The sequence below is a fragment of the Echeneis naucrates genome, chromosome 21 (assembly GCF_900963305.1).
Source record: "Echeneis naucrates chromosome 21, fEcheNa1.1, whole genome shotgun sequence".
NCBI lineage: Eukaryota > Metazoa > Chordata > Actinopteri > Carangiformes > Echeneidae > Echeneis > Echeneis naucrates.
In genome coordinates, this window is record NC_042531.1 from 243,943 (window position 1) to 269,283 (window position 25,341).

At 46.2% G+C, this 25,341-nt stretch overlaps 1 protein-coding gene across 1 annotated transcript in view; it reads left to right on the forward strand.

The window, feature by feature from the left end:
* LOC115061562 (titin-like) overlaps positions 1 to 25,341 on the forward strand; it is a 154,750-nt gene that overhangs the window by 85,722 nt on the left and 43,687 nt on the right. The window contains exons 141-193 of the mRNA XM_029529957.1: positions 153 to 437; positions 675 to 968; positions 1,078 to 1,377; positions 1,511 to 1,692; positions 2,083 to 2,212; positions 2,312 to 2,502; positions 2,701 to 3,130; positions 3,240 to 3,545; positions 3,783 to 3,964; positions 4,163 to 4,292; positions 4,395 to 4,546; positions 4,637 to 4,784; positions 5,010 to 5,175; positions 5,331 to 5,482; positions 5,697 to 5,993; positions 6,113 to 6,412; positions 6,688 to 7,002; positions 7,086 to 7,234; positions 7,315 to 7,465; positions 7,545 to 7,826; positions 7,925 to 8,227; positions 8,573 to 8,875; positions 9,235 to 9,516; positions 9,633 to 9,820; positions 9,953 to 10,064; positions 10,164 to 10,466; positions 10,600 to 10,908; positions 11,336 to 11,617; positions 11,764 to 12,063; positions 12,314 to 12,607; positions 12,705 to 15,674; positions 15,760 to 16,080; positions 16,196 to 16,480; positions 16,583 to 16,888; positions 17,043 to 17,210; positions 17,329 to 17,583; positions 17,973 to 18,548; positions 18,649 to 18,951; positions 19,036 to 19,335; positions 19,450 to 19,737; positions 19,824 to 20,126; positions 20,391 to 20,693; positions 20,804 to 21,109; positions 21,423 to 21,710; positions 21,827 to 22,117; positions 22,201 to 22,488; positions 22,577 to 22,859; positions 22,939 to 23,246; positions 23,350 to 23,454; positions 23,619 to 23,816; positions 23,904 to 24,200; positions 24,312 to 24,899; positions 25,014 to 25,316. Coding sequence (XP_029385817.1) covers positions 153 to 437; positions 675 to 968; positions 1,078 to 1,377; positions 1,511 to 1,692; positions 2,083 to 2,212; positions 2,312 to 2,502; positions 2,701 to 3,130; positions 3,240 to 3,545; positions 3,783 to 3,964; positions 4,163 to 4,292; positions 4,395 to 4,546; positions 4,637 to 4,784; positions 5,010 to 5,175; positions 5,331 to 5,482; positions 5,697 to 5,993; positions 6,113 to 6,412; positions 6,688 to 7,002; positions 7,086 to 7,234; positions 7,315 to 7,465; positions 7,545 to 7,826; positions 7,925 to 8,227; positions 8,573 to 8,875; positions 9,235 to 9,516; positions 9,633 to 9,820; positions 9,953 to 10,064; positions 10,164 to 10,466; positions 10,600 to 10,908; positions 11,336 to 11,617; positions 11,764 to 12,063; positions 12,314 to 12,607; positions 12,705 to 15,674; positions 15,760 to 16,080; positions 16,196 to 16,480; positions 16,583 to 16,888; positions 17,043 to 17,210; positions 17,329 to 17,583; positions 17,973 to 18,548; positions 18,649 to 18,951; positions 19,036 to 19,335; positions 19,450 to 19,737; positions 19,824 to 20,126; positions 20,391 to 20,693; positions 20,804 to 21,109; positions 21,423 to 21,710; positions 21,827 to 22,117; positions 22,201 to 22,488; positions 22,577 to 22,859; positions 22,939 to 23,246; positions 23,350 to 23,454; positions 23,619 to 23,816; positions 23,904 to 24,200; positions 24,312 to 24,899; positions 25,014 to 25,316 — 16,851 coding nt within the window. The remainder of the gene's footprint in view (positions 1 to 152; positions 438 to 674; positions 969 to 1,077; positions 1,378 to 1,510; positions 1,693 to 2,082; positions 2,213 to 2,311; positions 2,503 to 2,700; positions 3,131 to 3,239; positions 3,546 to 3,782; positions 3,965 to 4,162; positions 4,293 to 4,394; positions 4,547 to 4,636; positions 4,785 to 5,009; positions 5,176 to 5,330; positions 5,483 to 5,696; positions 5,994 to 6,112; positions 6,413 to 6,687; positions 7,003 to 7,085; positions 7,235 to 7,314; positions 7,466 to 7,544; positions 7,827 to 7,924; positions 8,228 to 8,572; positions 8,876 to 9,234; positions 9,517 to 9,632; positions 9,821 to 9,952; positions 10,065 to 10,163; positions 10,467 to 10,599; positions 10,909 to 11,335; positions 11,618 to 11,763; positions 12,064 to 12,313; positions 12,608 to 12,704; positions 15,675 to 15,759; positions 16,081 to 16,195; positions 16,481 to 16,582; positions 16,889 to 17,042; positions 17,211 to 17,328; positions 17,584 to 17,972; positions 18,549 to 18,648; positions 18,952 to 19,035; positions 19,336 to 19,449; positions 19,738 to 19,823; positions 20,127 to 20,390; positions 20,694 to 20,803; positions 21,110 to 21,422; positions 21,711 to 21,826; positions 22,118 to 22,200; positions 22,489 to 22,576; positions 22,860 to 22,938; positions 23,247 to 23,349; positions 23,455 to 23,618; positions 23,817 to 23,903; positions 24,201 to 24,311; positions 24,900 to 25,013; positions 25,317 to 25,341) is intronic.

Here is a 25,341-nt window from a genome sequence, read left to right on the forward strand (position 1 = left end):
TTACTCAACCATGTTGGATGTTAGAAAAGAATAATTGCTGAAAAGTTCAACTCTTCAGCTATTTCATGTTTCATAGAAAATGTTTCAATTTAAGTTAATACTTCTTTAAACTTCCAAACAATACTTAAGTTCTCATTGTCTCTGCTTTCCAGAACCTCCTGCTGTGGACTTGGATGTCTCTGTGAAGAACGGTGTCTTGATCAAGGCGGGTGAGTCTTTGAGGCTTCCAGCCGTGGTGACCGGCCGACCCCAACCGGAGGTCAAATGGGCCAAAGATGAGGCTGATATCGACAAAGAGAGGATGATTGTGGAGACAGAGGGCAAGAACAGCACCTTGTTCATCAAGAAGGCTGAGAGGGCAGATCACGGAATATATAAAATCTCTGGCACCAACAGCAGTGGCACCAAGACCGCTGACACCAAAGTCGATGTTATGGGTCAGTATTAGACGTCACTGCAAACACACTCTGAATCTCATTCATCGTGTCTCAAGTTGTTAGGTGCAACTTAGTTTTTTGAAACAATAATCCTGATGTTTGGAATGTTTAAATTCTTTTGTAATGCAGAACAAATCTGGATTGTTGTTGCTGATGATTATTTTGAGAAGCTTAAAAACAAAGTTGAAAAGTCCTTGAATTGAAATTTGACATTTTGACCTGCGTGTGTTTCTGAAGATGTACCTGGACCGGTGGTGGACCTGAAGACTGTCTTGGTGACCAAGAAGAACATCACTCTCACCTGGTCTGACCCCTTGGACAACGGTGGCAGTGACATCATTGGCTACGAGGTGCTGAGGAAGGATGCCAAGATGAAACTCTTTCGCCAGCCCATTGAGGTGGCGTCCTGTAAGTATGATGTCCAGGGTCTGCTGGCCGGTGAGGAATACGACTTCAGGGTTATTGCAAGGAACAAGTATGGTGATGGAGCTCCAGCTGACCTCGGCCCAATCTTGGCTGAGGATCCCAAAGGTAAACCACCGGAAATATCACATCACATTTTCTGGGCTATTGTGAAGCAGAGGATCAGGCGGCCTGCTGAATGGTTGTCCAGCGTTGACCAGACTCCCTAATGTTTCAGGTACTCCATCTGCCCCAGAGAAGTTACACTACACCGATAGGAGTAAGAACACAATCACTCTGGCCTGGCAGCCACCTCGTTCTGATGGAGGCAGCCCGATCAGAGGGTACTACGTGGAGAAGATGAGGTCTGACAGTAACGAGTTTGATGTGGCCAACCGCAAGATCTTCACTGAGTGCTGTGGAACAGTTGAGAACCTGTCAGAAAACCAGGAATACCAGTTCCGTGTTAAAGCTGTGAATGAGGTTGGGGAAGGAGAGCCATCCAAGCCTATTACTGCCAAGATCCAGGATGATGAAAGTACGAAACTCTGGACTCAGAAATTATGATAAAATATAGACTTTAATGTCAAAATTGTTTACGTTGGATCAGTTTGGGTGAAACTACAGAATTTTAAAGGAAAGAAAATTTTAACTATGATTTTCATCCACAGTTGCTCCAATTATCCAAATCCTGAAGTTCTTTAAGAGCAACGCCATCATCGTCAGGAAAGGTTCAGCCATTGACATCCCAGCAGAGGTGAAGGGACTTCCTCTGCCAACCATCCAATGGATGAAGGGTGATGTGGTGATAGAGAAGCCTGATGAGGCGAAGATGACAATGGAGAGCGAAGAGGTGAAAACGGAGCCACTTGATGTTGAATTTTGGACTTTAGCTCAGCCAGTGTGTCCAACAGTTTGGTCAAGATAACGATGTATAGCTGATCCCTTTGCAATAGGATCAAGTGGACTGATGGGTAATCAGTTGTAACTTCAGATACTAAACTCTTTTATACTTCATACCTTGGCATATATTTCACTGTATCGTTTATTTTATTATTACATACATACATTTAAAGTGTTTTTTTTTTTTAATTGATTATCAATTAATTAAAAGTTTATGGTAGTTTTTGCCCGTTTATTCCCATAACCCTTTGTCTCTCGGTTGAAGAGTTTTTTGTTTAATTCCCCCCACAGCCAGCTTAGATTGACAAGCAGATAATTAACGGAAGTTTTTCATCTTCAGGTCAACCGAACAACTCTGAAGACAAAGATCACCATCCCAGAAACCATCAGGCAGGACACAGGCAACTACAAGCTGGTGGCAGAAAATTGTCATGGAAAAGCTCAGCATGTCATCAGGGTCGAGATCCTCGGTATGAAAGTCTCCAAAAAACAGATAAACAAGAACTCTCATCAGATTTTCAGTTTCACTCATCTAACTGAGCTTCATGAACCTGAACCTGCATTTTCAGACCGTCCTCTTCCCCCGAGGAACGTCGTCGTTTCTGACATCAAGGCAGACTCATGCTACCTGACCTGGGACGCCCCTGAGGACAACGGAGGCAGTGAGATCACCAACTACATCGTGGAGCACAGAGATGCCAGCAAAAAGAAGTCAGACTTTGATGCTCTCACCGTTAACCTCATTGACAGAAGATATGGGGTGAGTGAAGGACTAATCTGCCAAAAAATAAAACAAACTAATATCTGATGATTATCATTTCCATCATTAACTCACAGTTGAAAGACATTAGAAGTATCACATCAACAGAATTTAGAGATGAAGACTGATAATCAAAAAAAGAACCCTGCACCGTTCATGTGGTTGATTCTGCATTTTACAAAACTTCTGCTGTTTCAGGTCTACAAACTGGACTTGAATGGTTCCTACCAGTTCAGGATCAAAGCTGAAAACAAGTATGGTGTCAGCGACGGCTGTGACTCAGAGAAAATCCAGTTGAAGGATCCGTTTGGGCTCCCTGGACCTCCACGTAACCCCAAGATTATTGCTGCCACAGCAACCACCATGACTCTGACCTGGGATCCTCCTCTAGACAATGGTGGCTCCACCATCCAGGGATACTGGCTGGAGAAGAGGGAGCGAGGAGCCGTGTACTGGGGCCGTGTCAACCGAGCTCCAGCCACCAAACCGGCAGTAAAGGGGCTGCAGTACACAGTGCTCAGGCTCATCGAAGGAACAGAGTATCAGTTCAGGATCGCAGCCTCCAATGCGGCAGGTGTTGGACCCCCCAGTGAGGCCACAGAGTGCCGTTTTGCTGTGGACCCATGCAGTGAGTGCTGATCCAGAATCTGCTCATTTTTGCGCTTATAGCTGCTTATTGCTGACGTATCTTTATGCCCTTTACGCATGAAGTTGACAGTTCTGTGCTCCTTTCTTAGACCCTCCGAGCTCACCTGGATCCCCTGAAGTTAAAGACAAGACTAAGAACAGCATCACTCTCAGCTGGACTCCACCCGACAGAGATGGCGGCAGCCCCCTCAAGGGTTACATCATTGAGATCCACGAGGAGGGCTCTCCTGATTGGAGGAGGGTGAACCCTGCTGACAAGCTCCACCCATCCACCGAAATAACTGTCCCTGACCTAAAGGAAGGCAAAAAGTGCAAGTTCAGGATCTACGCAGTGAATGCTGCCGGCAACTCTGAGCCAGCCAGGACGTCGGACATCTTGGTTCAGGACATCCTGAGTAAGAGTCACGAGGATGAATCTTCTAAAATTAGTTTTAAAACTATCTACCACAGCAGTGACAGAAACTGGTATCACTGTGTACAGTCAGCTTTTAAGTCTTCTTTTGATGACTTTGAGAAAGAATTCATTTGAAGCTCCACGATGCAAATGAGAAAAGCTGCATTGATCCGTGATACTGATGAATCAAACAGATTTGGTGCAGAATTAAAGCTGTTTTTACTCGTTTGCTCTTCAGTTGAGCCAAATGTGACGCTTGACGTTAGCGCCCATGACCTGCTGAACTGCAGAGCAGGAAAACCTGTCAGGATTCCCGCCACCATCACCGGAAGGCCTGTTCCCAAAGTCACCTGGACCTTCGATGGAACTGCCGAGACAGAGAAAAAGAATGACATTCATACCCTGCCTATTGACTCAGAGGTAAGGATCAGATTATTGAAAATCGCAAATGGTCTTGTTTCCATCATCAAATGGAAATTCCAAATACTGAGCAATGACTTTAGATTTGTTAATACATCGACGGGTATTGTTACGACTCATTAAGTAAAAAGACAGTTAAGTCATATTATGTTCGAGTTGAAGCTCGTATTTTCTAACATCATCCATCATTTTTCTCAGATTCACTCAACGGACACAAACTGGGCTGTCGTTATTCCAGAAAGCAAATTGAACCACAGTGGCCGATACATCATCAATGCAGAGAGTCCTGCAGGACACAAGGTCGTCAAAGTCAGAGTCAATGTGCTTGGTATGTAAGGATTGAAGGGTTCAAAGATGTCATTAGTTCATCTGATAAACTACAGCTTTGTGAGTCTTTGTGTCTTTAATATCTTGTGTTGTGGACTTGCAGACCTGCCTGGACCACCAAGAGATGTGAAAGTGAGTGACGTGACAAGGGGAACCTGCAGACTTACCTGGAAAGCCCCAGAGTGTGACGGAGGTGACAGGGTGAAGAGCTACTTCATCGAGAAGAAGATGGTGTTGGGCAAAGCCTGGACTAAGGTACGACCCCACACCCACAGAGTAACACACTGACATCATGACACCATCTGTCTTCACATCTGAAACTGGACCCTGATTTCACTTATTCAGGTGAACACAGCCTGTGCTGCTCAGTCTCTGGTGGTTCCAGACCTGATCGATGGCGAGGAGTACCTGTTCCGTATCCGAGCTGAGAACCGTTTCGGGTTTGGCCCCTTTGTTGAGACCACTGAGGGCACCAGAGCTAGAGATCCCATCCGTATGTTTTCTCTCTTTATCGTGGTGTCAATGATGAACAGAAATGTATCACTGGTGTGTTTAAGACTTTTTTGGTAAAGAATATTGAAGTCTGTTTAGGGCAGAAATTTACTGAGCATGTAGCTACAGCATCTGAATTAGCACCCCCAGCAGAGTATTGGGTATTTATAAATAGTTACATTCTTGTAAAACCCTCACATCATTAAAGATTATATCATACTTGCAGATCCTCCTGATCCTCCCACGAGGCTGAAAATCCAGAACGTTAGGAAGGGAACTGTGACTCTGACTTGGAAGGCTCCAAAGAACGATGGAGGCTCACCCGTCACCCACTACAGCGTTGATCTACTCTGCTGGGCTGCCAGCAGCGCCCAGAAGGAGTCCTGGAGGAGGTAACGCTTCAGGGCCTCTTAGTATGTGAGACTCAATCTGGAAACTGAGTCCAAGGCCTGATTCAAGTTTTATCGTACTAGATTTTGGATGATCTGTGCTATGAGACATTGGTTGAAACAGATCTGAGTTAAAGCCTCTGTGCTGTTTCCTGCAGGTGCAACAGGAGAGATGTGGACACCACCACTTTCAAGGTGGAGGATCTGACAGAGGGGGATGAGTGCGAGTTCAGAGTGGTGGCGTGGAATCAGGCTGGACCCAGCCGGCCTTCAACCACCGTTGGACCCATCCTCATTCAGGACCAGATCTGTAAGAACAGTGTTTAGTTTCATGAAAGATGCCATAAAGTTCTATCTGAGATGTTTAAGACATCTGAAATCTGTTGTCTTTGACTTCTGTTTGTTTCTAATCAAAACTTCATGGGTTGAACCATATTTGCTAATATAGTCAAATTTAAACTGGATTTTTAGGAAGAGAAAGAAGCAAAAGACCTTCGGGCTCTTAATTTTCTCGTGTCTCACAGGTGCTCCATCCATTGAATTGAAAGAGTTCATGGAGGTTGAGCAGGGCAGTGACATCAGCATCGTGGCTAAGATTCGAGGCTGTCCCTTCCCCACGCTAACCTGGTACAAAGCCCCACCCCACAAGTCTGACGAAAAAGTGGAAGTTCATTACGATGAGCATGTCAACAAGATGGTGTCCGACGACAGCTGCACACTGCTCATCCAGCAGGGCAAACGTCCCGACACTGGCCTGTACACGCTGGTCGCCTCCAACAGCATGGGCAAGGCTTCCAAAGAGATGAGGCTGAATGTGCTAGGTACGGACAGAGACCTGGACGATTGATTTAGTGTCATCAGGATGTCATTGTATCACTTCGTTTTGTTTTACTGTATAACTGTGTATTTTTAAATGTGCTGGCCTCCTGTTTGCCTCCAGGCCGCCCCGGTCCTCCCTCTGCTCCCATTAAGTTTGAGGAGGTTGGAGCTGAGAAGATCACACTCTCCTGGCTGCCACCAAAGGATGACGGTGGCTCCAAAGTCACAAATTACGTCATTTGGAGGCGGGTGGCCAACAGGAATACCTGGGTGCCCGTCACCAACGAGCCCAAGGAGCGGATCTGGACGGTGGATAATCTGATGGAGGGGCACGAGTATGTGTTCCGTATAATGGCCCAAAACAAGTATGGAGTGGGAGAACCACTGGACAGTGAACCTGAGGTGGCCCGAAACCGCTACAGTGAGTGCAGCTGTTTGTAGTAACATCCAATATGATCAGTACATTGTGAAAGCAACAACGTTCTCCTGTCTGAAGTAAAAACCCCAGCAGCTAAGACTTGAGGACTTGAGCGACACAACCTTACACACACCGGCCTATTGACAGAACATTAAACACACATGTTCACCACATTATAAATATTCTGACATCTCAAAGACCTGAACCACTTCTCCACCATACACCAAATACACCCCACGTCTTCTAACGTTTGATACCTCCTGTCCATCATCCCTCAGCCGTCCCCGGTCAGTGTGAGAAGCCGACCGTCACCAATGTCACCATGGACTCCATGACAGTGAACTGGGAGGAGCCTGAGGACGATGGCGGCACACCAATCACTGGGTACTGGCTGGAGCGCAAGGAGACATCGGGCAAACGCTGGGCCCGTGTCACCCGGGACCCCATTCGTCCCATGGGTTTGGGTGAGTCGTTTGTGATAAGCGGACTCATTGAGGGATCCCAGTACCTGTTCAGAGTGTCTGCAATCAATGCCGCGGGTCCTGGACTGGCCAGCCCCCCCACAGACCCCATCTTTGCCAGAGACCCGATCTGTAAGTGACAATCTGAAATCGTACAAATGTATGTTTCTAATTCACAGAGTGAGACATTAACCATCTATTGTCCTGTCACATAGCTCCACCCTCTCCTCCAACTCCCAAGGTCACTGACTGGACAAAGTCCACGGTGGACCTGGAGTGGATCCCTCCTCTGAAGGATGGAGGCTCCAAGATCCTGGGCTACTGGGTGGAGTACAAGGAGGAGGGCACAGAAGCCTGGGTCAAGGTGACGTTGTCTGCCTGCTGCCTCTTTGTATCATCATACAACCAAAATCAAAGTTACAAACTGACTTTGTATTTTTTCAGGCTAAGGAGACTGAAATCCGTGGTACTCGGTTTGTGATCGCTGGTCTGAAGACTGGCGGTCATTACAGGTTCAGGGTTTTTGCCTTCAATGCTGCCGGTAATGGCGAGCCTGGCGAAGTTCCAGAGGTGCTCGAGGTCCAAGACAGAACCAGTGAGTTGGTCCGAGAGACAAACCTGAAATAATCAGTCTTTTTAAAACAGGCAGACTGTAACGTTGACCTTGCCCTCAGTTGCTCCTGAGGTTGACCTGGACGCCTCGGTGAAAGAGAAGATGGTGGTCCACGCTGGCGGAGTCATCCGCATCATTGCCTATGTGTCAGGCCAGCCATCTCCGGAGGTTACCTGGAGCAGAGATGGTGCTTCACTGCCTCCTGAGGCTAAAGTGGAGACAACAGCCATCAGTTCATCTCTGGTAATCAAACCTTGCGCCAGGAAACACCTCGGCATCTACACACTGACTGCCAAGAATGCTGTTGGAGAGAAGAAGAAGAACATCACAGTTGATGTTTTGGGTGAGATACCGTCAAAATAAATATATATATATGTGTGTGTGTGTGTATTTATTTATTTATTTAATTTATTAATTAAACCTGGTTTTGTCCTCCTTCAGATGTGCCTGGGCCTGTTGGTATCCCCGTCACTGTGGAGAACCTAAGCAATGATTCCTGCAAGCTGAACTGGTTCTTCCCTGAGAATGATGGCGGCTCTCCCATCAGCAACTACGTGGTTGAGAAGCGGGAAGCCGAGCACAAGGCCTGGACCTCAGTCTCCTTCACTGCCAGCAGACAGAATGCCATCATTCACAGCCTCACCCCCGGAAAGTCCTACTTCTTCAGAGTGGCCGCTGAGAACGCCATTGGCCTTGGACCCTTCTTGTCGACCGCAGCTGAAATTTTGATCAAAGAGCCGATGAGTGAGTTTTGTCAACCAAAGATGAGTCCTGCGAATACAGCCAAGATTTTGATTTTAAAAACTTTATTACTATTTTTATTTATTTTTTATTTTATTTGGTTAAGAAAAATGTTATGAGCATAGGAAGTTACATCTCAGGAGAATTTAATATTCTTATTTTAGAATTTCCTGACAGGATATTTGACAGTGATCAGAACTTTGATCGGGAGTTCAACAGTTTCAAAAAGTCTTGGAGTTTTGACCTTGTCATTTGTTCTCTTTTGGTCCCCTTTCTCTGTGCTCTCATCTGTTATTATCCAACTGTTAAAACTGGCGCAAACATAATTACATTTTGTATTTGTGTCAGGTGTGCCAGACCGCCCTGAGGATGTGGAGGTCACCAAGGTCACCAAGGATTTGATCAGTGTAAGCTGGAAAGCACCCAGGTATGATGGTGGCTCAGAGATCACCATGTATATCTTGGAGGCACGTATGATCGGCAAAGACAAGTTCACCAGACTGACAAAGGAGAGGTTGATGGATAGGAAGTACACCTACGACGGTCTGAGGGAGGGAGACACCTACGAGTTCAGGGTGATTGCTGTCAACGAGGTTGGACCCGGCAAACCATCATTCTGCACCAAACCAATCACATGCAAGGATGAACTGGGTGAGGATAATATTTTAATTCCACTGTCCACAAGGTGCGAATTACTTTAAACTTGTGCAATGAGCCATTGTGGAGTTTATTTATATTTTTTTAATAATATTTAACATCAGAAGCGATTCATTGTCTTTAAGTTCCATGATAGATGCAGCAGCTAATGGTTAGACGGCAAGTTAAGGATGCTGTGAAGGGACAAAATAAAAGCATACAATTAATGCATAAAAAAAGTTAATTGCGGCCTTTTCATTGATTAGAATATTAATGCTGACAGCCTTAGTTAAAATATGAAAGAATATAATCACCACCTAGTACTCAGTGTAACCATGTTATATAACGTGGTCTTTATTATTTTGTTCTTCCAGAGCCACCGACCATCGAATTGGACTTCCGCGATAAGATCATCATCCGTGTGGAAGAAAGCTGCCTGCTGCAAGGCCGCTACACTGGCAAACCCTCTCCATCCATCATGTGGTACAGAGATGACAAAGAGCTGAAGGCCGACAAACACATTATGTTCAAGAACACGTTGACCACCATGTCCCTGGGCCTGATGAAGGCAAAGCGTGAGCACAGTGGCAGATACATGGTGGTGGTGGAAAACAGCACTGGATCCAGAAAGGGACTCTGCAACATCACAGTTGTTGGTATGTTGATGGAATTCATTGAGAAAACCTAAAAAATTAAGTGTCATCTATTCAGGCAGCTACTCGTCAATTACAGCAACACAGATTCCTTTATTTCTTCTTTTTTTCCCCTGCAGATCGGCCATCTCCTCCTGTCGGCCCAGTCGTGTTTGAGGAGGTGCACAGGGAGTACATGGTCATTTCCTGGAAGCCTCCTCTGGACAGCGGTGGTGTGGAAGTCTCCAACTATATAATTGAGAAGAGAGATGTCAACAGAGACATCTGGACCACAGTGACATCTGCCTCAACCAAGACCACGTGCAAGGTATTTGAGATAGTTTGTCCACCTGAACTTAATCAGCTGCCTTGGTGTCAGATATAGAAAGGTTATTTTCAGCTGAAGTAGTTTGCTGAAGTATAGAGACTTAGTTTAAACTTTTTTTTTTTTTTTTTTCAGATCCCCAAGCTGACAGAGGGCAGAGAGTACATCATGAGAATCTCTGCTGAAAACATGTATGGCATCAGCGATCCACTAGAGTCTGAGGAGATGAGAGCCAAAGATCTTTTCAGTATGTTTTATGTCCGAAGACACATTTATTTCTTCAGTGCTTTGGGATTGATTAAATTTTCAAAAAGCCTGATAACTGTTTTTGTCTCTGTTGCTGCAGGAGTCCCTGAAGCCCCAGACATGCCCACAGTCAGGGAGGTGTATGCCACCAATGCTCTAGTGCTATGGAACCGCCCTCGCGATGGCGGAAAGCCCATTACCAACTACATCCTGGAGAAGAAGGAGCCGTCAGCCAAGAGGTGGTCCAGAGCCACAAGGGAACCGCTGTACCCAGCGACTCAGTACCGAGTCCAAGATCTTGTGGAGGGCTGCGAGTACGAGTTCAGGGTGATGGCTGAGAATGAACTGGGCACTGGAGATCCCAGTGTTCCCTCGAAACCCATTCTTGCAAAAGATCCTATTGGTTAGTGTGAAACAAACTTTTGAAAAATATTTCTATTCTGATGATGTTTAAGACATTATTTATTATTTAGTCTTGGTTGTTTTGACAAGTTACCAAAATAAAATTTTGATTTGTATTGTATTTCCTCTCACAGTGCGCCCCAGCCCTCCAGTCACCCCTGAGGCCTACGATAAGACCAAGGACACTGTTAGCCTGAAGTGGCAGATGCCTCGCCACGATGGCAAGGGCCGGATCTTGGGCTACATCGTTGAGTACCAGAAGCCTGGTGCGGTGGAGTGGATCCAGGCCAACGAGACCCCAGAGCAGTGCCCCAATCTGCACTATGTGGTGACAGGTCTGAAGGACGGACAGGAGTACGCCTTCAGGATTTTCACAGTCAACGCTGCAGGCAGATCAGACCCTGCCTATGTCAAACAGCCCATCAAAGTCCATGACAGACTTGGTAAAGGAGCTAGTTGTTACTCTTCTGTTTGCATCTGTCCTTCACGTTCAAATCCATTGCTTCCGCTTCTGAAGCACAGTTAGATGCATTTTCAAGTTCAACCTACTGTGACGGGATTTGAGAAACATTTCCAAATCCCAGGTATCATTTTACTGATGATTAGCTTTATTTCAGTTTCATTTTGATCAACCTGAAACCTGAGGAGTGATGGATTTTTTGTTTTTATATATGCATTTAATTTACGCACTGTCTTGATTTCAAAAAGCCGTCAAAGGGATCAATGTTGGTCAATTATTTAGCAATTCAGTTGTTAGGATAAACTCTGTTCTCTGAAAAAAGTGAGTTTCCACAGTAACTGGCAAGGTGAAGCCACTATATTTCATCCATCTTCTAAATGTAGCTAACCTGGTCTAACTTGTGTCCACAGAGGAACCAGAATTGCTGCTTGATGCTAACATGGCAAGAGACCACTTGGCAATGCTGGGAACTGACATCACCCTGAGTGCCACAATTAAGGGGATACCAACACCCACCGTTAGTTGGAAGAAGAATGATGGAGAAGTTCCTTCTCACATCACTGTTGCTGTCACTGCTACTGGCAGCAAAGTCTTCATACCCAAGTGTGTCCGTGCGGACTCCGGCAAATACACCATCACTGTAGAAAATGTTGTCGGGAAGAAGTCAGCAACTGTTGCTGTGCTTGTGCTAAGTAATTGAAACCTCCACCAACTCTCTGTCTTCAAAGAAACAATTTTGAAGACTGGCATACTTTGTTTTATGTTTCAATCATCTAAGAAAACAATCTATCTGAATTTAGAATGTGTTAATCTGACTCATTCAATTTTGGTCCACCAGATAAGCCTTCTCCTCCCAGAGACCTGGTGGTCTCCGAGGTGACCAGCGAGTCTGCCTACCTGACATGGAAAGCTCCTGAGGACAATGGTGGTGCTGTCATCTCCCATTACATTGTACAGAAGAAGGATGTGGCTGCTGAACAGTGGGTTCCTGTATCTGCAGCCAACAAGAAGTTGAGTCTAATGGCCATGTACCTAATGGAAGGAATCCAGTACCTGTTCAGAGTGGCTGCTGAGAACCAGTTTGGCAGAAGTGACTATGTGATAACCAAATCACCCATTAAGGCCGTAGATCCTCTGTGTAAGTAAAATGCACTTTATTTTTACAAAATGTTATAAAAAAATGCTGCACTCTGATCAGCTGTCCACACTTTGAAATACTGTCAAAACAAAAGGAAAAGAAATGATGGAAGCAGTTAGAATTAAACAGCCCCTCATTGGTTTTCCAGTTTTCATCTATAGTTCTGTGATTCCTCATCTTCAGAAACTTCAGTAAGTTTAACATTCAAATTCATCAGTAATCAGCATTTTCCTTTCCTGGACTCTCTCAGATCCTCCAGGCCCACCCAAGAACCTGCACCACACAGATGCAGAGAAGACAGAAGTGTGGTTAGCATGGGAGTGGCCTGACCGTACTGGTGGAAGTGAAATCACTGGCTTTATTGTGGAGCACCAGGAAGAGGGCCAGACCGATTGGGTTACCTTCAAGACTGTGAGTAATAATCATGCCCATGTCACCGGTCTGCAGGAGGGCAAGACTTACCGCTTTAGGGTGAAGGCTCAGAATGCCATCGGTGTAAGTCGTCCAGACATCAGCATCCCCATCACCTGCCAGGAGAAAACATGTAAGACTTGATTACCGTGGAGTTTCTTTATTGTGAGTCTTTATTGTTTTTGTTTTAGGAACAAAACATATCTAAAACTGTCACTGTTATTTTTTAGTGCCACCAACTATTGAAGTGGACGTGAAGCTCATCGAGGGCCTTGTTGTCAAAGCTGGCAGCACCATTGTACTTCCTGCAAAGATGATGGGCATTCCCATTCCCACTGCTAAATGGATGACTGATGGCAAAGAAATTGCATCAGAAGGGCGCTATCACATTGAGTCTGTTGGAACTTCAACCCTTCTAAGTATCCCTGAGTGCCAGAGAGGAGACACAGGAGAGTACATCCTCACTGTGTCTAATCCTGCAGGCAGCAAGACTGTGGCCCTGCATGTCACTGTGCTGGATCTTCCAGGTCCACCCATCGGACCCATCAATATCCTGGAGGTCACCCCTGATCACATGATGATCCAATGGAGGGCACCCAAGGATGATGGTGGCACTCCTATTACCAACTATGTGGTAGAAAAGAAGGATGTGAAGAAACCTTGGGAGCCCTGGTCTGTTGTTAGCTCCAGCGGTACCAGCACCAAGGCCAGGGTGTCCAGGTTGGAGAAGGGCCGTGAGTACATTGTCCGTGTTCGTGCAGAAAACAAGATTGGCATTGGTGCCGGGCTTGAGAGCCCTCCCACTGTTGCCAAGCACATGTTCAACCCCCCCGGTCCACCGGGCCTGCCAGATTGTTCTGATATCACCGAGAATGCTGTGACAGTGCAATGGACCCTGCCTGAATACGATGGCGGAAGCCCCATTAGTGGCTATGTGGTTGAACGCAGAGAAATGACAGGGAAGTGGATCCGTGTCAACAAAACCCCTGTGCTAGACCTCCGATACAGAGTATCAGGCCTGTTTGAAGGCAACAGCTATGAGTTCAGAGTATTCGCTGAGAACATTGCTGGTATCAGTGAACCTTCCCCCACCTCTGACCCCGTCAAGGCCGCTCGAGCTATCACCAAACCCGGACCCCCTGGAAATCCTAAACTGAAAGACTGGAGCAAATCCTATGCTGATATTTGCTGGACCAAGCCTACGAGAGATGGAGGCAGTCCAATTCTTGGCTATGTAGTTGAGGCTCAGAAGACAGGAACTGCCCAGTGGGACAGAATAAACAAGGACCTGATCAAGATATGTGCCTACAGAGTTCCAGGCCTCATTGAAGGAATGGAGTACAAAATTCGCATTAGGGCTACCAACAAGGTTGGTGACAGTGAACCCAGGGAGCTGCCACAGACCGTTTTAGCAAAGGACATCCTGGTGCCTCCAGAAGTTGTTGTTGATGTCTCCTGTCGTGACTCATTGACTGTCAGGGCAGGACAGATCATTAGTTTGATCACTAGAGTAAAAGGCAGACCTGATCCAGAGATCACATGGACCAAGGATGCCAGAGCCTTGTCCCGAGATAAGCGAACTGAAATCAACAACAACTACCCTCTTTGTGAACTAGTAATTAATGATGCAGTCAGGTCAGACTATGGAAAATATGCTATTGTTGCCAAGAACAGTAGTGGACAAGCACAGGCCACAATTCTTGTCAATGTCCTGGATACACCAGGACCTTGTCAGAACCTGAAAATGGCCTATGTGACAAAGAACTCATGCATGGTGTCCTGGGAGAACCCTGAAGACAATGGAGGTACTGAGATCACTCAATACATTATAGAGTGCCGTCAGCCTACCCAAAGAGGTTGGACAATTATCTCCAATGACTGCACCAAGCGTCTGATTAAAGCTCCCCTTACTGAGGGATGTGAGTATTTCTTCCGTGTCAGTGCAGAAAACAAGATTGGTGCTGGGCCACCTACTGAGAGCAAGACACCTGTGCTGGCAGTCGATCCAATTGAAAAGCCTGGTGAACCCACTGATTTCCATATTTCTGAGATTGGCAAGACCTTCTGCTTCCTCAAGTGGAAGAAGCCAGACTACGACGGCGGTAGCCGTAACTTGGGTTATCATGTTGAGAAGAAACCAAAGGAGGCTGAAGAATGGGAGAGGCTCCACAAAGGTGCAATTAAGGAGACTCACTTCATGGCTGACCGGTGCATTGAAAATCAAATCTACCAGTTCAGAGTTCAAACTAAGAATGAGGGAGGTGAGAGCAATTGGGTGACCACAGCTGAGACCCTGGTTAAGGAACTTCTTGTTGAGCCTGAGATCAAAATTAAACTGGATGGAACACTTGTTGTCAAAGCGGGAGATTCCATTCCAATTGAAGCAACAGTAAAGGGCAAACCCCAGCCTAATATCAAATGGACCAAGGATGAGAACACAGAAGAGATTAAGAAGGGCCCCAGGCTTCAGATCGAAACTGGTGCTGACTTTTCAAAGCTGCTACTTACCGGAGCCAGGCGCACTGACAGTGGAAAATATACTGTCACTGCCACCAACAGTGCAGGAACCTGCTCTGCTCATGCCAAGGTCAATGTACTGGATAGACCTGGTCCCATCAGGAATCTCAAGGTGTCTGGAATCACCACGGACAGGTGCCATCTGACCTGGGATATTCCAGAGGATGATGGTGGCTGCGATATCTACAACTACATCATTGAGAAATGTGAGACCAAACGGGGAGTCTGGTCAGTCCACTCCAATGCTGTCATCACCAACAAAGCTAAAGTTACTCGTCTTATTGAGGGTAATGAGTATATCTTCAGAGTTCGTGCTGAAAATAAGATGGGTCCTGGTCCTGCAGTGCAGAGTGAAGCCATTGTTGCGGGCACCCAGTTCAATGTACCCGATGCTCCTGATGCACCAGAAGTCACCAAGATTTCCAAGGAAGAAATGACGGTGCAGTGGTCAGAGCCCGAGAGAGATGGAGGCAGGCCAATCACAGGTTATCTTCTGGAGAAGAGGGAGGAGCATGCCATTAGATGGTCTCCTGTTAACAAAGATCCAGTCCCTGGAACCCGTTTCACAGTAACTGGACTCCTGCCCCTACATGCCTACCAGTACAGAGTCAAGGCTGTCAATGAAATTGGCATTGGCAACCCGAGCAAGCCATCACGTGCCATCACTTCCAAGGACACAGTTGGTATGCAACAAATGTTTCAACTGTATTTGACATTTGTTCATATTGAAACACTCCTATAATACCTCACATTACCTTCTTCTTACAGAGCCTCCTGCACCTCCTACCAACTTGAAGGTCCTCGACAGCACCAAATCAACTGTCACCCTCGGCTGGACCAAGCCTGTGTCCGATGGTGGAGCTCCCATCATTGGTTATGTTGTGGAAATGAGAGTGCAGGGAGCTGCCAAAAAAGGAGATGATGGTTGGAAGAGGTGCAATGTAGCAGCTCAGCTGGTCGTGTGCGAGTTCACTGTCACAAGTCTTGATGAGAAGCTTGTATATGAATTCAGAGTGTCAGCCCAGAACCAGGTGGGTTTGAGCCTGCCCTGTGACCTGGAGGGAGCTGTGATCCCCAGGGACATTCTAGGTGAGGACTTCATCAAATTTAAGCTATTCTCTCTGCAAGGATCTGTGATGGAATCGTGTCATGTGCTACAACTGTCATATCACATTAAAAGGTCATCTGTACACTCTTCCAACAGAGGCACCAGAGATTGACTTGGATGCTAACTTGAAGCAGGGACTGACGGTGAGAGCTGGCTGTCCCATCAGGCTTTGCGCAACTATCAGAGGCAGACCACCTCCCAAGGTAACTTGGAGGAGAATGGGCATCGACAATGTGGCCAGGAAGGGAAAAGTTGATATCATCGATACCATGACCTTCCTGGTCATCCCTGACAGCACACGTGATGACTCTGGCAAATATAGCCTGACACTGAAGAGCCCTGCTGGAGAGAAGGCTGTGTTTGTCAACGTTCAGGTTCTAGGTAAGTTCTTGTTTTCTTTGCTGGTGGTGCCATTTTCACTTCAAATGAATTAAACAAAACCAATAATAAATTTCATTCTATGTTACTTGCTACGTATAACAGACACTCCTGGACCTGTAATGAATCTGGAAGCTACTGACATCAAACAGACATCAGCCATGTTGTCTTGGAGTCCTCCAGAAAACAATGGTGGCAAAGAAGTCATTCATTACATTGTGGAGAAGCGTGAGATTGACCGAAAGACCTGGGCAACTGTCAAGGCTGAAGTACAGACGGATAAGATTCCCTTCAAAGTCAGCGGTCTGATGCCAGGGACCGAATACTACTTCAGAGTCACAGCTGTCAATGAGTATGGTTCTGGAGTTCCCAGGGTGACTCCCACTTCCTACCTGGCCTCCGATCCTGTCAGTATGTATCTATTATTAATCACACGATGTGACGATTGAGCTTGCACCCAGTTTACATTTACTCTCTGTGCTCAGTCATCTAGGTTTTTTTTTTTTTTTTTTTTTTTTTTGTCTTTGGAAACTCTTGAAAATACCTGTCTGACTCTGTTTTTCAGGCAAGCCAGATCCCTGTCAAAAGATTGAGGTTCTGGAGATCACTAAGAACAGCGCCACAGTTGGCTGGGTGAAGCCCTTGAGGGATGGTGGTGCCAAGATTGATGGTTATGTGATTGAATACATAGAGGTGAAACCTCCTCCTCTTCCCCCAGCACCTGTGGAGGTTTGTCATGGCATTTAAAAAAGCAAAAAACTTTTCCATACGACCATTTTAAAAATGCTTATGCCTACCTGCTCTATTATAACTTGTTGAACATGAAAAGTATTAAAAGCATTAATCTAAAGCACTGGACTTGCCGCAGGTTCCAGAAGGACAGGAAGCTCCACCACCACCACCAGCTCCAGCAGTAGTGGAGGAAGAGGAAGCAGAACCTGAAAAGGAAGTGTGGAATGCCTACACCACAGTGAAGGGTCTGTCAATTAGCATCAGTGGCTTGAAAGAGGGAAAGAGGTACAAGTTCAGAGTGGCAGCAAAGAACATCATGGGCATGAGCTCATTCACCGAGACAAGAGAGCCAACCGAGATCAAGGAACAAATGTGTAAGTTATTACAGAAGATTAATACCACATCATGAAGAAGTAGTTTAATATCCAGTGGCAGGCTCGTCTTCTCCAGGGTTACGTTAACCTGTCGGGGCAGATGCCCCCCTCCCCCCAGCCTGGTTCTGGTTTTACTCTAAATGTAAAGTGCCTTGATGTAACTGAATGATTTGGCGCGATATAAATAAATATAATTTGATTTAATTTGTCTAGTTCTTCAAGCTATATCACGATCATGATTCACTTGCAGTATAATTTTGATAAAACACTGATGATAAGAGTAAGATGCATTATTGTAAAGTCCACTGCCAACTCTAAAGTGATTTGTTACTCCAAGGCTGCTCTCGGCTTACCCAGAGTGTCACTTAATTCTTTGTCTTCTCTTACAGTGGAACCAAAGATTGTTATGCCAGAGACAGTGAGTGCCAGAGCCGGAGCCAAGCTCAGGGTGGAGGCACTGGTTTCTGGAAAACCTGCCCCAACCTGCAAGTGGATGCGTGGTGAAGTTGCAGTTGTTCCATCCAGTCGCCTGGCTGTGCACCAGTCCGGCAACCTGTGTGTCCTAATCGTCAAAGACGTGTCAAGGACTGACAGCGGAGAGTACAGCCTTGTGGCTGAGAACAGTTCTGCCAAGGTGGTCCAACCCCTTAAGATCATCATCAGAGATATCCCTGGTCCTCCTGAAGGCCCTGTGGAGATCAGCGACATCGACTCCGATGCCTGCTCATTATCCTGGAATAAACCACTGGAGGACGGAGGCAGCAACATCACCAATTATGTAGTGGAGAAATGCGATGTAAGCCGGGGTGACTGGGTGACTGCTCTTTCATCTTGCTCAAAGACCAGTTGCAGACTTGGGAAGCTCATCCCTGGGAAGGAGTATGCATTCCGCATCCGTGCTGAGAACCGCTTTGGTGTGTCAGACCCCACTCAGTCTGACAGGATGGTAGCTAAGTTCCCCTTTGGTAAGTTTAACTGCATATGTTTCCAGTCCATGCTTTGATGAGATTTAAGCTTGATTGTTTTTCAACTACAATGGATATTTTTGTGTTTTGCTGTCACCAGATGTTCCTAGTGAGCCCCTTAATTGTCGCATCAACAAGACCAACAAAGACTGTATGTTTGTGGCCTGGGATAAGCCTGAGACCGACGGTGGCAGTCCGATCACAGGTTACTACATTGAGCGTAAGGAGAGGAACAGCTTGCTGTGGGTGAAGGCCAATGACACTGTTGTCCGCACCACTGAGTACCCATGCGCTGGTCTCATTGAGGGCCTGGAATACACCTTTAGAGTGTCCGCCATCAACCGTGCGGGTCAAGGCAAACCAAGCAAGAAGACCGACTTTGTCACTGCTAGAACACCAGTTGGTATGTTTGCAAGTTTTTAAGAAACACTCTTAATTATTTAACCATGTATCCTTCCTTGAGATTGTCGGCCTCTTTGTTTCACAGACCCTCCAGGTAAACCTGATATTCTGGATGTAACCAAGAACTCTGTCACTTTGGTTTGGACGCGACCCAAAAATGATGGTGGAAGCAAGATAATTGGCTACTACGTTGAGGCCTTGCAGCTGCCGGGAGATACTTGGATACGCTGCAACACAAGCAGCCAGAACGTCCCTAGGGAGGAATATACAGTCACCAGCCTGGAGAGAGACCTTCAGTATCAGTTCAGAGTCATTGCCAAAACTGCTGTCAACATCAGCAAACCCTCTGAGCCCACAGACCCCGTCTTGGTCTGTGCTGAGAATGGTGAGGTTTCGATTTAACACTATGAGAAGACCAGCATTATTGTAACTTTGCTGTTTGCAGTTATCTCACAAATCTGAGCATGACACCTCTTTACCTCATCTCCATTAAACATAGTTCCTCCGAGAGTGGAGCTCAATGCCAAAATGCAAAAGGGCATAAAGGTGAAGGCCGGTTCCACAGTACTCCTGGAGGCTGAGGTATTTGGTAAGCCCATGCCTAGAGTGACTTGGAAGAGAGGTGACGAGAGCCTGAAGTCAGGGGAAGGGCAGGTCATCAGCCATCAGAGGCATCACTTCCAGCTGGAAATGACAGACGTCACCAAGGAGCATACAGGCACCTACACAATCCTGGCCGAGAATGCCAGTGGCTCAAAGAGTGTGGAGGTCCAGGTCGACGTTCTGGGTAAGTCTACAAGTTCTACATGATGTACTCATATATTCACCAGTCAATGTATGACCAATTATCTGACATTCATTTCTTGTCTTTAGATGTGCCTGGTGCTCCTGCCAGTGCCAAATTCCTTGAGGTGTTTGCCACCAGTATCAAACTGTCTTGGGAGCCTCCTCTAAAGGACGGTGGTGCTCCTATCACTAGTTATATCGTAGACAAGCGTGAGACCAGCAGAGCTAACTGGGCACAGGTCTGCGGAAAGATCAAGGGGGACATCCGAGAGTACAACGTGGAGAAGCTGATTGAGGGTCGAGAGTACCAGTTCCAAATCCGTGCTGAAAACATGTGGGGAGTTGGAGACCCCCTCACAACAAAACCTGTTATTGCCAAAAACCCATTCAGTGAGTCATCACAATACACACATTATACATCCCCGACATCAGTGACAACAATGAATTAGACTACAGTTTAAATTTCTACATTTAAAACTGAATTTATGGAGATACCTGATTATAAATATCTACCTGTTCACATGTTCTGTCAAAACCTGAAGCTACACAACTTCACATTTTTCTGATCAAGTCAATGAGAAGTGGCCTCGGATTTCTGGAATCTGCTGTCTATTTTCACATCCACACTTTAACCCTGCATTGTGTTTCCTATAGCTGTCCCTGGCCCTTGTGAGGCCCCAGTGATCACCAATGTGACCAAAGACCGTATGACTTTGAGCTGGAAGGAGCCTGCTGATGATGGAAAGTCTGCAATCCTCGGCTACATTCTGGAAAAGAAACAGTCCAACGAATTAACCTGGACCAAGCTGCACAGGAAGCCTCTCACAGAAAGGACCCTGGATGTCACAGGCCTCTCAGAGGGAACGGAGTACGAATTCAGAGTGATCGCCGTCAATGCCGCAGGGCTTGGTAAACCAAGTGATCCCTCTGCTGGCACCATTGCACAAAATCCCATCAGTGAGTCCTGTGATTTCTGTAAATGTGCACATTTATTTCTCAGTTAAGTATAAACCTTTACTCATTGATCCTATACATAACCTATCCTGGATCAATGTGCTCCTCCTCAGCTCCTCCTGGACCTGTGTTGAATCCAAGTGTGACAGACACCACCTGCAGCACCATCAGTCTCACATGGAATGCCCCTGCCAACAATGGTGGAAGCCCAATTATTGGTTACTTAGTGGAGTGCAAGCGGACTAACACTGCCGACTGGATCCGCTGCAGTGTTCCCAGGAACCTGCAAGACACCAACTATGTCATCCAGAACCTTATTGACAAGGCCGAGTACCAGTGCCGCATCACTGCTGTCAACAAAGTTGGCTTTGGCGAGCCCGTTGAAGTACCTGGGAAACATATTGCCAAGGACATCATTGGTGTGTATAACTGAGGGACAGTTAAAGTGAGCAGAATACGGTATCATCAACAAAAAGGGTATTACAGATACAAAGCTGCAAAACTGTCGTTATTCACTGCAGCATCATAGAATTATTTATGTTTTTTATTTATCTCAGTTAACAACGTAGACTGCAGACTTGTTACTGTATTACTACCACAGTCCTCATCAAAATATTCTTTTAGCACCATTTTTGTTTTAGCAGGCTCTTAAAGGCCCTGAAACCATAATACAACAGTAAAATTGTTTCCGCTTACTGTGGCTCATAAAATTGTTCCTGTATTCTCATGTAGTTCCTCCGGAGGCAGAGCTAAGTGCAGAACTCAAGGAGGGTCTGGAGCTCCGTGCTGGTAGCGTGATGAGACTGTATGCCACCATCAAGGGCCGTCCCAATCCTAAAATCACCTGGGCAAAGATGAACACCAACATCAAGGACCGCCAAGGCATCATCATCAAATCCACTAACACTGACACCATAGTGAAGGTGGAGAATGTCAACAGATACGATGCTGGAAAATATATTCTGAACCTTGAGAGCCTGGCTGGCATGAAGATGTACACTGTCGTTGTCAAGGTTCTTGGTGAGTGAAGGACTTATGTGTATATTTAACAAAGATCCCAATAATTGTGGTAACTGAGTCATGGATTTACAAGAAGCAGGAATGACATAATAAAATCAAATCATCTATCTCTTCAGACACTCCTGGACCTCCAGTCAACCTGATGGTGAAGGAGGCATCCAAAGACAGTGCCTCCATCTACTGGGACGCTCCTCTGATTGATGGTGGATATGAAGTCACCCACTACATTGTGGAAAAGCGTGATACTGAGAGGAAGGCCTGGTCTATCGTCTCCAATAACTGCACCAAGACAGCATTCGAGATCCCAGATCTGAATCCCGGACGGTCTTACTGCTTCAGAGTTTCAGCAGTTAATCAGCTTGGTGCAGGAGAAACCTGTGAAACCGCTGATTCGGTCAGAGCATCAGGTGGGTTTGGGAATAAGCAACTCAGCGGCCTGCCTCGCTTTTTGTGTTGTTTATACTCACTGCATTCATAATTACTTTTTCAGAGGAACCTGGGCCTGTAATGGATTTCAAGACCCTGTTGGTTACCAGAGATTCTTGCACTCTAAGCTGGAAGAAACCACTCAGTGATGGTGGCAGTCGCATCATCTGCTACGTACTGGAGGTCCTCAATGGTGAAGACAAATACAAAGAGCTGATGAGGTCCAAGAATATGCAATACAGTGCCAAAGACCTGGTGGAGGGCAGAGAGTACAAGTACAGAGTCAAAGCTGTGAACGACTCAGGAGAGGGTGCTGCCAAAGAACTGACAGTGGTTGCCAAGGACCAAATCAGTGAGTGTCCATATTTCTACATCTTTTTCAAACAGATGTGTGACATATTCAAAATAGAGTTTGAGTGTATTTTTCCCTCCCTTTGCAGTTCCTCCATCCTGTGACTTAAGGGAGCTGCCCAACATGAGCTACATTGCCAAAGAAGGCAGCACTGTCCGTCTCAAGATCCCAATTAGTGGAAAACCTACTCCCAAGGTCTCCTGGAAGAAGGGTGATGAAGAAGACCTCACAGATACCGGCCGAGTGTGTGCAGAGTCTTCTGCAGTCAACACCACCCTCCTGATCAGAGACTGCCAAAGGAGTGATGCTTCCAAGTACACCATCACCTTGAGGAACAGTGCTGGAAGCAAAGAGTCCACCATCTTCATCAGGTAGGAATTGTATGACTGTATGTCTCCCCATTAATACAGCATGTACAACATAAAAAACTATCTCTGCTGTCTCCTGAAGGGTTGTCGGTAAACCGGGCATACCCATTGGACCAGTTAAGTTCAAAGATGTTACTGCTGATGGTGCTACGCTGAAATGGGGTGCTCCAAAAGATGATGGAGGTTCAGAGATTACCAACTACATCTTGGAGAAGAGGGACTCCATCACCAACATGTGGGTGACTGTGTCCTCCACCGTGGAGACCAACACCATGCGGGTGACGGGTCTCCATGAGGGCACAGAATACATCTTCAGAGTTTGTGCTGAGAACAAATACGGTGTTGGAGAAGGACTCAAGTCTGAACCTGTAGTTGCTAAACATCCATTCAGTGAGTGACTGTAACTTAAACTATATTTCACTGTTTATTTAACCTAAATAAGAATATGGATGTTTAGGAGTTGAACTTGATTATGTGCTTTTCTCCAATACAGACGTTCCTGACGCTCCTCCTCCTCCTCAGATCATGAGCATGCGTCACGACTCTGCATACCTGGCCTGGACAGACCCCAGGAAGACCGGGGGATCTCCCATCACAGGTACAATCAGATTGAACATGACTTAGCTATCTTCCAGTGTCACTGTAAGTAATACTGTTTGGACACTTGTCCAAACAGTATTACTCTACACTTAAAATTCATAAGGTCTGAATGTGCGTGATACCAATCATGACTCTCTCTCCTCCTCTTGGTGCAACATTCAGGCTACCATGTTGAGTTCAAGGAAAGGAACAGTATGTTATGGAAGAGAGCAAGTCCAGCTCCCTTGAGGATGAAGGAACACAAAGTGACTGGGCTGACCGAAGGTCTTGAGTACGAGTTCAGAGTCATGGCAATCAACCTGGCTGGCATTGGCAGACCGAGTGCGCCCACTGATCCACTGGTAGCCCTCGATCCCATCGGTAAGTGAACAAAGTGAGAGTGGCAGAAAAATACTGATGTCATGAGGATAAAACATAACACTGAGTTTTACATACATCTGTCATTAGATACTCCTGGTAAACCCGATGTTGTCTCCATCACGAGGAGCACAGTGACTCTCCAATGGACTGAGCCACAGTTTGACGGTGGCCATAGGCTGACAGGCTATATTGTTGAGAGGCGAGACTTGCCATCTAAGGTGTGGGTTAAGGCCAACAACGTGAACGTGGTGGAGCCTGCATTCACTGTCATCGACCTACAGGAGGGATGCAAATATGAGTTCAGGATCAGGGCAAAGAATGCTGCTGGTGCTCTCAGCCCGCCTTCAGAGCAGACAGACACTATCATCTGCAGGGATGAATATGGTAAGAAAAGATCAGAAAATATAGCAATGTCCTGAACACTTTCAACAGAACAATATAACATTCAGGTACACACTATGTGATAAATTAAATCTTTTCCATGTCATTCAACAGCGGCACCGACCATTATTATTGATGCTCAAGTGATGGAGGGTCTGACTGTGCGAGCTGGTGATACCATTGCTATTACTGCCACAAGCATTTTAGGAAAACCAGCACCAACTTCATGCTGGTCAAAGGGAGGAAAGTACTTTAAGCCCTCTGACCTTGTTCATATAGAGACCACAGCTACTTCCTCCACTCTATCCATCAAATATGCCAGTAGGAAGGATTCTGGAGAGTACACTATAACTGCCAGCAACCCCTTCGGTGTAAAGGAGGAGACTGTGAAAGTCAAAGTTCTGGATGTTCCTGGTGCTCCTGGGCCCATTGAATGCAGTGGTGTCTCCTCTGAAAAAGTTACTCTTAGATGGACAGCGCCTACTGAGGACGGGGGCTTGCCTATCAAATATTACACCCTTGAGAAGAGGGAGACCAGCCGTCTGCTCTGGACTGTCCTGGAAGAGAAGGTCATGGACTGTCACTATGTGGCCAACAAGCTCATCCAGGGAAATGAGTACTTCTTCAGAGTGTCTGCTGTTAACCAGTATGGTGCCAGTGAGCCATCGCTCTCTGAGGCAGTCAAAATGGTTGATAGATTTGGTATGTACAGGAGGTTCATGTCCTTCCTTGTATTTTACATCTGGCTATCTTTTTAAATCAAGAAACCAATGAATACTAAGATTCAATAATTTCTCGTTTGCTCTTTATGTTTAGGTCCTCCTGGTCCGCCATCCAAACCAGAGGTTGAGAAAGTGGATGGACATTCAGTCACTGTAACCTGGAGGAGACCAGCTGAGGATGGAGGAAGTGATATCATAGGTTACTGTGTTGAAAAGAAGGAGAAAAGGGGGATGGCTTGGAGCAGGGCATCCAAGAAGTCTGTTACTGAGCTCAGCTACGAGGTCACTGGTCTCACTGAGGGTGTGGAATACGAGTTCCGTGTTCTAGCTGAAAACAAAGCTGGCTTTGGAGAGCCAAGTGAACCGTCTGTGCCTGTCAGAACAATCGTTGTTGCCTGTAAGTAAACATTTATGTTTCAGCA